Source organism: Neolamprologus brichardi, chromosome 1 (genome assembly GCF_056152115.1).
Source record: "Neolamprologus brichardi isolate AB-2024 chromosome 1, ASM5615211v1, whole genome shotgun sequence".
Taxonomy (NCBI): Eukaryota; Metazoa; Chordata; class Actinopteri; order Cichliformes; family Cichlidae; genus Neolamprologus; species Neolamprologus brichardi.
The window spans coordinates 32,481,990-32,496,338 of record NC_142104.1 but is presented as its reverse complement, the minus strand read 5'-3'; the positions used below and the strand labels follow the sequence as shown (position 1 = coordinate 32,496,338).

The following is a 14,349-nucleotide window of genomic DNA, read 5'->3' as shown; positions in this document are numbered from 1 at the left end:
CCTTGTGGTGTGAATCTCACACTTTACAAAATGCCATCAGTTACTAAACCCTCATATAAGCACAAAAGTGTGACACAAGCGTGTCACACTTTTGCCTCAACTAGGTTTAAAAGGTGTTTCAAAAATTGAGGGCTGGCTAGACCTAAAATTTCATCCCTCAGATAAATCATACACACTCTTTTTTTCGGTCACTCACTCATGTTGCTTGCATGAGCAGTTCGCGAGAAAGCTGCAGTTTATGATCACATACACGCAAGCAGCAAGGTGGTCCTTAAAGCTGGCTCTCCAGCAGTAAAGGCATTCTTCCTCAGTTTAACACACAGGGGTTTTGGTGTTAGAAAACAAGGTCAGATAACCTTATTAAAAAGTTCTTTCATCTCAGAAATGGTTGAAGAATTTGAAAGTTCCAGCATGTTTTCCTTTTCAGACACGGTGCTGATTCTCAAACTCAAAAGAAACGATTATTGCTGCTAGTGTTGCATTCAAAAATGGTGTTCCCGTCACAGTATATCAGTTTATATACAGTGGTGTGAAAAAAGTATGTGCCCCCTTCCTAATTTCCTGTTTTTTTGTATGTTTGTCACACTAAATACCAGACAAAGATAACACAAGTAAACACAAAATGCAGTTTCTAAATGAAGGTGTGTTATAATATAAACTAAGTGTGGTATATCACATCTTGGGACAGCTGAGTTTAATTTCTCTAGCCACACCCAGACCTGATTACTGCCACACCTGTTCTTAATCAAGAAATCGCTTAAGTAGGACCTGCCTGACAAAGTGAAGTACCATACCAAGAACATACCAAGGAAATTCAGGAAAAAATGAACAACAAAATAAATGAGATATCTTAGCTTGGAAAAGGTTATAAAGCCGTTTCTAAAGCTGTGGGACTCGAGCCTACCACATTGAGAGCCATTATCCACAAATGGCGAAAACATTGAACTTTACCGGGGTGGCTGGCCAGCCAAAATTAACCGAAGAGCACAGCAGCAATTCACCCAAGGGGTCATAAAATATCCCAGAAAACATCCAGAGAACTGCAGGCCTCACTTAAGGTTAAGGTTAAGGTCAGTGTTCATGTCTCTACCATAAGAAAGAGACTGGGCAAAAGTGGCCCGCATGGCAGAGTACCAAGACAAAAACCACTGCTGAGCAAAAGGAACGTAATGGCTTGTCTCAGTTTTGCCAAAAAACGTATTCATGATCCCCAAGACTTCTGGGAAAATACTCTGTCGACTGACAAGACAAAAGTTCAGTTTTTTGGAAGGTGTGTGTCCCATTACATCTGACGTAAAAGTATCACAGCATTCCAGAAAAGGAACATCATACCAACAGAAAATATGGTGGTCATTTAATGGTTTGGGGCTGTTTCGCTGCCTCAGGACGTTGAAGACTTGCTGTGGTAAATGGAACTGTGAATTTTGCTGTCACCAAAACATCCTTAAGGAAAATATTTGGCCATCTGTTCGTGACCTCAAGCAGATTTGAGTTCTGCAACAGGAAAATGATCCAAAACACACCAGCAAGTGCACCTCTGACTAGGCCACTCCAAAGTCTTCATTTGTTTTTCTTAAACCATCAAAATCCTGATCTAAATCCGATTGAGATGCTGCGGCACAACCTTAAGAAAGGTGGTTCATGCTTGAAAACCTTCCACCGTGGCTGAATTACAACAATTCTGCAAACATGAGTGGGCCAAAATTCCTCCACAGCCATGTAAAAGATTGCCAGTTATCGCAAACGCATGATTGCAGTTGTTGCTGCGAAGGTCGGCCCAAACAGTTATTAGGTTTATGGGGGAATCGCCTTTTCACACAGGATTTTTTCCCCTTTAATAATAAACACTTTCATTTGGAAAAAACATTTTGTGTTTACTTGTGTTATCTTTGTCTAGTGTTTAAATTTGTTTGACGATATGAAACATTTAGATGTGAAAAACATAAAAAAGAAAGGGAAATCGGGAGGGGGGTAAACACTTTTTCACACCACTGTAATACATAATGTCTGGAGGATTTCACATTTATTACTGCTGTAAACTCTTTCTTTCTATGTTATCATAATGGGAATCATGAATATGTCTGCTGAAGTGGGAATGGATGAGCTTTGAGACTGGCTGTCCACTCAGTGGCCAGATATCAGACTTAGTCTGCTGTAATAAATGACCTGTGTGGGGACAGAGCCGCTTGATGTCCAGCTACTCCTAGCCGTGCTCAGCCTGCGAGGCCAGCACCCAGGGTGATAAGAATGTCAAAACCTCTGATGCTGCTCAGACGCTATCACGGGCTTTGCATTATCCTAGGGAAGATAAATGCATTAGAGAGAGCAGAGAAGAATAGTGCTAAAAAACAGAACAGAACTGGGAAGCTGCACAGTGATACCAAGAAGCATTATGCACCAGATTTTTTCACATAATAGTGCATGACATGGTCATGTGAAAAAAAGATAGTGTGAAAAACACAAAAGGTTCAACCCATCATTTAGTAGTCTGTGGAACCTTTAACAGTAATAATTTTAAGTTTTACTTTTCTGTTTAATTTTGTCAGTCTAATACATTGTTGTGGAGCAATTCTGACCACACTTTTTTAATTGATGTTTGTTGTCATTAATTTATGTACAGCTCTCTTACAGACCTACTACAGCATTTCAATTATGTTACAGTCAGCATTTTGACTGGGCCACCTTGATTTTGTTTTTTCCTTTTTCAGCCAGAGATTTGTTGCTATGCTAGGCATATAACACCGCAGATCATTTTTACCATCTGAAGCAGTGCCATCCTTTAGAGCATGCACAATGCTAGACTTTACAGTCCCAGACAGACTGTCCCATCCCTCTCCTTGTGCCAAAAAATGAAGAGAGACTGCGATAATATGAATGCATCAGCCTGTTTTTTGGTAAAAGACATGTTGGTAGTAAGAATAGTCAAAAATTGGGTCTAAGGTCCATCTTAGGTGAAATCTCACGGCACAAAGTGTAATTCATCAGAACTGGTCACCCAGAGAGTGTCCCCAGACGAGCAATATGATCATGAACAGGAGATCATTTAAATCATTAGATCATTTTTTGAGGCAGAATTCTGTTTATTTCAAGTTCAAAGATTTAAGGAGCACCAAAACTGTTCTATGGGCTTATGACAAAACAGGGCTTCGTTATTATTATTATTATTATTATTATTATTATTATTAGTGTGCATTTTTGTAGATTTCTAGATTTCAGGAAACTAAAGAGCTGATTCTCTTTAAATATGCGGTGTACATTAATGCTTATTATCATGTATTATCATGTTTTCGTGACCTCCAATAAACAACTATCCTGTGCACAACCAGTGAACACCAAAAATGTAAAAAACCTCATGTGCCAATGGCCAGTCTGTTCACTGAGCATATTAATGTCAGAAAATCAAACAATAACATCTACAAGCTGACAGTTATAGTTTTTGCTAATTTAGGTAAAAAAATTACAATTTAAAACGAAACAGCAGATTTGAATATAAGTCTGGAAGACAGCTGGCTGGTGGTGTGTCTAGGTATACTCCTCCTCTTTTGCATGTGCTGCCATCAGCTTCTGGCTCTGGTAATCCTTCATAGGATGTTACCTTTCCTGTAGAAACTTCTGAGCTCTGGTTATTTTTGGAGTGTAATGGCTATGACTACCTCTAGAGGCCACTAGACCTCAGTTTGTAGACTTAATCTTGTTCATTCCTCCCACCTCTACACATGTTCTGTCTCACTCTGGTCTTCTTTGATCAGTGCCTATTTTACCTAGTCCTGCATTATCTAATTATCTAGAAGGCATAATGTCATGTTAGACCATTAAACAAGGCACAGACACAGATGTGTTTGTAGCCTGAGCTTTTTCAGCCTAGAAGATTCTGCCTCAAATTAGACAGATTAAGTCCATAAAGATCCATCAGTTTGTGCATGCGTCTCAAGCTTGAACCGAGCAGTGCAAGCAGAAAAAGTTAAATGGAAGAATAAAATGAAGGGAGAAGCAGGTTATTGATGTGCTTCCTCTACCCCAGCACCCTAACGGTCTCCAGCCTCCTCCAGGGGCCGTAAACCAGAAATGGAGTTTTTAACAGCATTCACCGGCTGCCTGCTAGGCTCCCATGGTGTACTTTACAACACCCATATACACACATTCTTCTTTACACACTGAAATGCACAATTGTTTTTGCATAGTTCTGTACTAAACTTCCCCCTGGCTGTAAGAGAAAACTTTCTAAAGTCACCTTGAAGATGATAAAAGTCTCTGTTACACACACACACATACACGCACGCACAACGGCCTCTCCTCTCGGGTTATGACTGAGAAGCACTTTTAGCTCTGATTGGCCGAAGTAAGGGCTGAGCATAAACAGCCAGCGGTTGTGTTTCATATTGGCTCAGGCTGTCGTGATTTATCATGGCGGGACCAAATCTTATTTGATGTGTTTGTACGAAGTGCAGCAGTAATTAACTCTAAGGCCGCACTTCTGTGGGAGGCCCTTGCTCAAGAGAGAGTAGGCACGCAGCAGCCTGGAACAAAACATCGCTGCAAATCCTCCCAACTGGCAGCGTAATAAATTAAACAGAAAATCATTTGTCATGCTCTGGTGTGTTTGTGTAGCTCTAGTATTGAAGAGGAGGGTCTGTTTTTCACAGTTTTACCTGCTTAATGTTCACTGGAGAAAGGTCACATTTTCTTCTTTGCCTTTTTTTTGTTTCGGTGCAAGAAAGTACCTTGAGCTGAAGCAGTGCACTGGTTACGTGCTCAGAGCTAGTCAGAGCAGCTAAAACATGGGCGTGCATCGTCATCCAGGCTTTCATTGGTCAGTCAGGTAGTCTTTATTCCTGCCCCCATTTTCATGACTCACCTCGGGTGTCCTGAGTGGAACCGTAGCTCTTCCAAATATCCTCACCCCTCCCTCCCTGCCTCACCTCTCCAAGCACAGTTTAAACACCTCTTTACCTCCTCAACCCTCCCCCTCTATCCTGTTTGGACTCTGAGGGTCCTTGAGCTGTCGAGCAGCAGTGGCCGAGCTAAGCTTAAAGTTCTTCAGGGTTGTAATTCAACACATGGACCAGTTGTGAGTGCAGACCGGTGCTCGGGATATACAATCCATCATCTCTGCACCTCTGCCTCTTCGCTGTGCGCTGAACGAGACCTGAGAAGCAGAAAAGGATTAGATGAAGGCAGATTGGAGCAAGAGGGTGTATGCCAGAGAATTATGAGTGAAATGTAGCTATGAGCATCACATCAGTGTCAGGTGAAGTCAGCTGCTGTGGTTTGCCCTTTTGTATAAAAATATACATCAGGATGACAGAAGGATCCCCAGAAGCTTTAAGAGTGAACATTGTGCTTGAAATGAACTATTTTTAGCTCTGTTGTGTTGCTAAATTAACTGTGCCCTCTTTATACTCTCTGCGACTTTCCCTCCTCTCCTTGTATTCCCTTTCTTTACGCTTTTAGAAAAAGATTTTTAGAGGGAGATGGTGGTACTAGTTCTACAGGAGACTACAGGAGTGCTAAGTGAAATGTGAATGACAACAGTTTAAATGAATCACATATAACTCTGGTGTAATTTCATGGAGAAACGCTGCACTGGGCTGACATGGGCGCTTTCTGTGGGCCTGGTTGTGCTTAATGATACTGGCACGGTGATGTACGACATCGCAGTGAAAGCCCGGCACCGTTCCCCGACTCATTTCCACACATGGTTAACTCTTTCTCCAAGGTTCTGAACGGCCAGTTTACTGAAAGCACGAGGCCCTCTTCCACTGGGAGTTTGCACTGACTGATTACAGCAGAGCTGCTTGCGTACACCGTGACTGAAAAGACACTCTGTCATGGGTTGTTTGTATGCTGCAATACACAGCTGACATTAGACGGACAGCTTAGAGAGCATGAGTCTTTGGTCACAAGACATTTTTATTTTCCTTTCAGTGCTGTTTTAACAAAAGGTTACCAAAGGTCAAGCAATTATTTCTTTGGCCTTTATCAACCTCTTACCAAGTGAAGTTTGACTGCAGCCTCCCAAAACCACCACACTCTGTCACAAGACTACCAGTAAGGCAAAACCCAGTCCTCTAGAAACTTATGGCTTAGGTATATTCAGTTTCTAAAAAACAAGGATAAGGAAAGAGAGTTTGTTTCATAGCTATCATTGACTGATTTCTAATGGTTTTCTTTTTCAGCTTTAGATTGTGGAAATTGTCTCATTTTATAAGTCAAATGCACAGAGACCAGACTTCAGCCTTTGTAGAGACACAGGAAAAGACAAACTAGGCATGTGCGTCAGTGACCTTTTCCTTCACAGTTGGGTAGTTTTGCTTCTATATTGTTGACCGATGACCAAGTTTATTAAGTCGGGGGTGGAGTCGGGGGCAGAATGGTGTCTTTCACTTTATTACTATGGGATGTATCTTGTTTTCAGGTTTGCAACATTTCTGTGTATTGTCTTTTGTAGAAATCTTTCGGTAAAGTTTTATTAGTTATAAAAAAACAAACTGGATGATTGGCATGAAAAAAGAACATTACAAAAGTTATTAACCAGTGTAGTAATTCAATTCAATTTTATTTTATTTTTATACCAATAAATCATAATAACGGTTGCCTCAAGGCGCTCGATATTGTAAGGTAAAGAACCGGAAGAAATCTCCAGCAGATCCAGGCTCGGGGAGGAGCGGCCATCTGCTGCAACCGGTTGGGAGTGAGGGAAGGAAGACGTGCTATGGAAGAGAGCCAGAGATTAATAATAAATGATTAACTAACTAGTACAAATTTAATTCCTAAAAAGGCTGCGATGCTGTGTAAACCCTTTTTTTTCTGCCATTCACAAATTAGAAACAAATCAAGGGCAACAAAAGACTGGACACGCTGCTGAAAATTAATTTGGTTATTTGTTGATGATCTTTGGGTCCTTAAAGGAGCAGCTTTAATAAAACAATTGGTGCCTAGCTCAGCTACCATAGGGTGAGATGCGGGGTACACCCTGGAGAGGCCACCAACCTGGCGCAGGGCTAACACAGAGAGACACTCACACCTATGGGCAATTTTAATATATAAACATATGCTATCAACGCACAGTTAAAAAGAGAGCATTTCCAGTGGGATCAGTGTGCACTACTGCACATGAGGTAACTTTATCATCTGTGAGTGCTGGTGTGTTAATGCTGAATGATATATGCAGGTCTTGGAGCAGCATCGCTCCCTTCAAGTGACTGCTTTGCTTATTTTAGTAAGACAGCACCAAACAATATTCTCCTCTAAGATTTCTTGTCATGTGTACTTTTGGTTTGGTTACTTGTTTTTAAATTCTCGTTCTGAAAGTGATTCAGTAATAAAGTTGTAATAAACTAGAAAGTTTCCACCACTGTTCTCTCCCAACATAGCAGTGGCCCCACTTTCCACACCCAAATATGGAATATTCTTATGTTCCATTACAATTTGTCACACAGTGGTTTTTGTTTTTGTAAAAGCCCCCACAGAGAAACGCCACGGCTGTTTGCCCTCTCTGTAATGAAGTGACAGCCCCAGAGCACAGCACCAGCAGCAGATTCTGTGACAGCACCGTTGGCATGGAAACGAGTAAGACATGACAGCAGCGATGGCGGACAGTTTGCTGGAGAAAGCTCCACTGTCAGCATTTTCTCTCGTCGTCCTCCTCTAACCTCCAGCTATGTGGAGCGCGCAGCATGCAGAGAGGAGGCAGGCCGGGGATGGAGAGCGTGAGAGGATGCTTGTTTGCCATTTGGGTAAACATTCATTTACCTCCAGCAGTCAAACGTGAAGTTAATCAGAGTGATTATGCGTCATAATCAGCAGCGCCTTCTCACAGCCTCACCGATCACTCGTGCATCGCACTGTAGACGCGCTGCCTCCTTGCTGCCATCTGGGGATCGCGACACATCTGCATTCATACACGCACGCTCACAGACAATCTTGCTTATTAACATACATTAAACCACATTGCCTTTACACACATCATCATTTCTGTAAGCGACAGTGCGTTCAACTCATACTGCAAAGGCCTGAGCTCAGCAGCACTGTACTGCTGCAAGGCATCAGGAAGACTTGTTTTTATGAGCAGTTACTCATTTCTGGTTTACTATGGACACACGGATCGATTTCAGTCTAATTGTTTTCTGTCTTTTGATTTATTCATTTATTTATTTTTTATCAGTGCATGATATTCTATAAGGTGAATAAAAACAAAATCCACACACATCTGTTTAAACACCCTATTTGGAACAGTAGTGCACTTGAGCAAATATGACATATGTAGCTGCATGTATACTTTATAGCAAAAATGAAAAGCAAAAAAAGTGGTTTTGGTGTTTCTTTGTTGTTTGCGAACACTATAGAATGTAGAAAATACTGAAACACTGTCCTTCTTTTACAAAAAATGCTCTTTTTTTCTCTCAGTTTTGGTTTCAGTGCTTTGGGACTTCCTGCCTTTGTTAGTAATCCTACCTGACTAGAATATATTAAGACAAACTGATGGTAGAAATCTTCTCTTCTCTGAAACTGAGTTTCATTTGCAGATTTTTATGTGGTTTTTGGCTGTAACTGTTTATATTTGATTTCTTTTAATTCATATTACTTCAAAACTGATGATTTACTGTAATGTGTCTTATTAACAGCCTTTATATTTTGAGCAAAGTTCTACTTCTTGTGGAAAGTTATCCCTCAGGGGTAGATTTCAGCTCACAGATGAGTTAATGATGACGCACCCCTTCAAAGAGAAAGAGGGAGAGACCCTCCAGTTAAATGTAATGTGACTTCAGTATAAAAAGGTGTACTGTACTCATATTTCGCTGTCTTTGATATTTTCTTTAGGGGAAGAGCTTCAGGGAAAGATCACTGTGCGCAAAAACAAGAAGGATCCACGCTCACTGTGGGTTACCTTTGAACTCCGAGACAGGAAGCAGACTTATAGCCTCCAATAAGGACAACCATCACATGGTCCTTGTCACGAGTAGTTCGAAAGAATTAATACCTTAAGCTTTTTAAATGTTGGTATTGTTCTTGGCTTTTGAAATAAAACATACTGTAATATGAGATTTCCTCCTTGTCAGTGTCTTTTTGTGCACATTCAGTGTAACTACACAAAAATGCATATTCAGCGTGACTATGTGTTTATTATTGCACATACTGCCAAATGCATGCTGTTGAAATAGTAACTGCAAATGGTTAACAAAGGATCAAGGCTTATTTGCTCTTTGTGCACTTAATTGTTTTATTTATTTAATTTTACCTTAGAGTAAAAAATGTTCATTTTCCACCTTTAATGTCCCACTTTATTTTCCAGTTATAGCTTCAGGTCTGTCATACTGAAACAGGAGCCATCACACCAGCCACAGGTTCTGTGGACATTTAGTGCAGGTTTATCTGGGTTAGGTTTATGCCTGAATTTACTCTTCTCTCAGTTAGGATGAGTGTCACTGTCCCTGCTGCCAAGAATCAAGCCCGTAGCATCATATTACCACCAGGAACCATGTTTTACAGATAGCTATAGACACTTTTTGAGTTCATCACTGCATCAGACCTGTTGCCACTGATTTCCAGTCCAGTTTTGATGTAATTTGGTATACTTCAGCCTTTTCCCCTCCCTTTCTTAATGATGGCTTCTTGATGGCCATCCTTCCACTGAGACCATTTCTGATGAAGTTTTGGCTGCTTTGGCCTGAACATACCATTTAAAATTCGTTCTTTACTAAGTTGTCTGTTATTTGCGAACACAACATTGGTTCATGCCTTAAGTTATCATTGTCAATAAGTCAATAAAACGAATTACAAGGAAGTCTGAAGCCCAGAAATTAAGATGTAAAGAAAAAATGAGTGACTCAAAGTTGCTTGAGTTCTACCCAAAAGAGTTTTTAAGATTTATCTTATAATATAATTAGAATCTTTTTTTTTCCTTTCATGCTCCTGGGGTAATCTTGGGTAATCACTGTGCTTGTGGAAACCATCACAGTCATCTTGTAGTTCTACAGTGTTCCATAGACATCATGACTCAGTGTGCACAAGCAGTGTGAATGTTTGCTGCCTTTAAAATACATCCAGACTTTTATGTGTCACAGAGGGTCTCAAATCAAATCCAGTCAAGGTTAATCAAGAAGCACAAAGTGGAGCACCAAAGGCAGAGTATATTTTTATAAAGAAAAGATTTCCATTGGGGATCATTAAGTAGAGGATATCAGCTGGCCAAACTCTTGTCTAAACCATTTAAAGTCAGTTCAGCAATCAGAGAGGCTGAATACTTTCTGAAGCCACTGTACGTGCAACCTTGATGTCTGAAGATTGTTTAACAGTTAAAGACAGCGTCAGGTGCAACCTTAAGTCTTTCTCTTCAAATCCGCAATTTTACTAATTTCACTAATTCTTCAAATCATCACTCACATGCATCTCTGCCTCATCCAAAGGAGACTGCTCTTTGTTACAGATTGTGTGCGTTTGCCAGGTATCCCTCCTTATTGTCCTACTTAGAGCTGTGTGATACCTCAGCAGGGGCATCATCCATCTTCCGTGAGTTTACTGGGACAATGCAAAAATGAATTTAAGCTTTAAAAAGGCTGACTGAAGCCTCTTTACATACTTCACTGAACAGCTCTGCTTACAATTAAAGCCCCCCCCCCCCCACACACACACACACACACACTCCGAGAAAGAGGAGTCATCTGTGAGGAGGAGCAGCGGATTCTGGGCCTGGCTCCCTGTCTTAATGATGATTTGACGGTCACATTTCTACCGCTTCCCTGTCGTCTCTGGCATTCTATTCATACAGTGTGCTGTACAGGGTGACATCAAACAGGGCGAATGCTTTTTTTGTGTACATGTTTTATTTTTTCTTGTAAAGTTGGATTCGTGGGATTTTGGTTGCGTGGAGTCAGCTCTTTAACTACGCTCCATTCAGTAGTGTCATTTTTTGGCTGGACTGCGAGGGACCTGCATCTAGAGACTTTTACGGAAATCGTTCAGCATCATTCCCACATTTTCTGCGGTGTTGTTTCATAATAAACGAGCACTGATGTGTCCTTTGATATAACTGACGAAAAAAAGAATTCACAAAGCTGGCACCGCCGTGATTAAAAGCCTTAAAAGAGCCTAATAACGCGCCTTTGTTCACAATTGATTATGTTTATTGTCTCACAGCCTGTGCCATTCGTTTTCTCCACATTATTCTGTAAAAAAAATGACGCTCATTCTGAGAGGTAATCAATTTTGTAAATCTATTGCACTTAAACGCTCATTTACAAAGCAACATATTTATGACACATACATTGCTTTGGGTTGGATCACTGTGTCTGAAATAATAATGAAAACGAACGTCAAACAGAAGGAGAAAACAATCCTGAAGCTCAAAGAATTTTCTTTACTTACAACGAAATAGCTCCTTAAATGAAACGAACCCAATTTATTTATTAACACTCTTAAAAAAAACACCTTGGGGTCTTTGTCAATGGACGAACTTGAACTGCAGTGTGTGAAGGCTCTGTCAGGCCCGACTGATGAGGATGCTGATAATGGGAGTCGTGCGCCTCGGCATGAACCCCACCCCCCCAGCTCACCCCCCTCCGCTGAATCACGGCTTCCCAGGCGTCAGAATTGGTGCGGCTTCTTATCGCTCAGGCGACAGGGGGAGTGATCAATTAATTACAAGAGCTCACATAATTAACGAGCACGAGGAGACACTCCGCGCTCCGCGAGAGGCAGTTCACATCCTCTGTTAGGAGTAATGAAATATATATATATATATATATATATATATATATATATATATATTGCAGGGTGTGACGCATCTAATGCGCACTTTCTTCACTTTGGTGCGCGTGTGCAAGTAGTGTAAACCACGCTGTCTCAGAAGAAAATACAACAAACCGGGGTCTTTTTGGCAGTGGGCGTGTATGTGCGCGCGCGTGTGTATGTGTGTCAGTCCGCGCGCACAGCGGTCTCTGGAAGAAGAGCAGAAATCAATTACAATTATTCTCTGTTGACAATATAATTAAACTCAAGGCTGTGGCTAATACAGCCGCTCCAGACTCTTATCTGGAACGGACGGAGATTTACAAGCGCAAGCAGCCCGGCGTGCATAGCAAGCGAAAGGCCCCGAGTGAGACCCTCGCGTGTCCTGCTGGTACCACACCGATCACAGCGGGCGAGCAGAAACTGCCCCAAACTTCCCCAGCTGTCCAAAATAAATAAATAAATTAATAACTTAAAAAGAAAAAGAATCAGGGCATTAAACGGACATTTAATGTACTAGTTTATTACAGCGGTTCAGATGACGTGTTTAAAAGCGCTTCGAGTGCTTAGAGAAGAAAAACGCCGTAGCGACCAGTTCACAGTATAGCAAGTTAGTTTAAAACATAAATTATTATTTTCGTTTATTTATTTTATTGTTTTTAGAGGCTCTTTGAGATTTCTATCGCATGTTAGTGAACGCTACCTGGTTAAACAACGTACTTGACTGGCAGCGACGCACTAATTATTTTTCCGTTCACTGGGATTGACCTGACTTGACTTCACTCTTGTGAGCAAACTTATGTCCACGTTGCCGGTGTTGTGCCAAAAAGTGATTGTCTGCCAGAAACTGATTGCCGTCCGCGGGAGCGCGCGCAGCTGCTTAAAGCTGCAGCGCCCGGATTACTTGCGTTGCCAGCTACTTCCGTGCAACTGATATAAGGGGGGGGGGGGGGGGGGGGGGGACAAACAAACATATTTATGCCTTTTGTTATTAGGCAAAGGTATGCATTTATGGAACTTTAACGTTTCTTGTAACCGAATTATGACGCTTATCAGAAGGTTGCTTTCAGTGTGTAGTGCGGTCACGAATGACTACACGCATCACGATGGAATTTTAGTATGTCTACTCTCGTTGTTCATATTTTCATATTTGTTATAAGACTGTCGAATAATAGCTAAAACAATAAAGACCTATTGTGCCAGTATCACCATGACTCTTTCTTGTTTGTTCAGAATAACGACTGAGAACATGGCATTTTAGCGCTACCAAGAAGTGATTGTGGCCTATAACTTGTCACTGAAACAATATTTCGGCTTCAAACTTGTTGGATATATTCCAGAAGGGTCACATGTGATATATTATATCCCAAAAACTCTCCAAGAACAGCTGAATAACTTTTACAGGAACAATAAAACTGATAATATGCAATTTCCGACCTGCCAAAAAGTGATTGTGGACTATAACTTGTCACTGAAATACTATTTCTGCTTCAAACTTGGTGGATGTCATTCAGAAGGGTCCTATGTGACATATTATATCTCAAACGGTCCATTAGAACTGCTGAAAAACTTTTAAAATAACATTAATACCGATAATATGTCATTTTCGACCTGCCAAAAAGTGATTGCCGCCTATAACTTGTCACTGAAACAATGTTTCTGCTTCATAATTGTTGGATATCATTCAGAAGGGTCCTATGTGACATATTATATCTCAAACGGTCCATTAGAACTGCTGAATAACTTTTAAAAGAACATTAATACCGATAATATGTCATTTTCGACCTGCCAAAAAGTGATTGTGTACTATAACTTGTCACTGAAATACTATTTCTGCTTCATAATTGTTGGATATCATCCAGAAGGGTTACATGTAACATATTATATCCCAAACACTCTCCAAGAACTGCTGAATAACTTTTAAAAGAACATTAATACCGATAATATGTCATTTTCGACCTGCCAAAAAGTGATTGTGGCCTATAACCTGTCACTGAAACAATGTTTCTGCTTCAAAATTGTTGGATATCATCCAGAAGGGTTACATGTGACATATTATATCCCAAACACTCTCCAAGAACTGCTGAATAACTTTTAAAAGAACATTAATACCAATAATATGCCATTCTCAGCCTGCCAAAAAGTGATTGTGGACTATAACTTGTCACTGAAATACTATTTCTGCTTCAAACTTGGTGGATGTCATTCAGAAGGGTCCTATGTGACATATTATATCTCAAACGGTCCATTAGAACTGCTGAAAAACTTTTAAAATAACATTAATACCGATAATATGTCATTTTCGACCTGCCAAAAAGTGATTGCCGCCTATAACTTGTCACTGAAACAATGTTTCTGCTTCATAATTGTTGGATATCATCCAGAAGGGTTACATGTGACATATTATATCCCAAACACTCTCCAAGAACTGCTGAATAACTTTTAAAAGAACATTAATACCGATAATATGTCATTTTCGACCTGCCAAAAAGTGATTGTGGCCTATAACCTGTCACTGAAACAATGTTTCTGCTTCAAAATTGTTGGATATCATCCAGAAGGGATACATGTGACATATTATATCTCAAACACTCTCCAAGAACTGCTGAATAACTTTTAAAA

General features: G+C 40.6%; 1 protein-coding gene across 1 annotated transcript in view; it reads left to right on the top strand.

Annotated features, from left to right (window-relative positions):
* prmt3 (protein arginine methyltransferase 3) overlaps positions 1-9,042 on the top strand; it is a 57,385-nt gene extending 48,343 nt beyond the window's left edge. Inside the window, exon 16 of the mRNA XM_006793770.3 lies at positions 8,821-9,042. Within this exon, the coding sequence (XP_006793833.2) occupies positions 8,821-8,930 (110 nt within the window). The 3' untranslated portion in view covers positions 8,931-9,042. The remainder of the gene's footprint in view (positions 1-8,820) is intronic.
* The last annotated feature ends 5,307 nt before the right edge of the window (positions 9,043-14,349 follow it).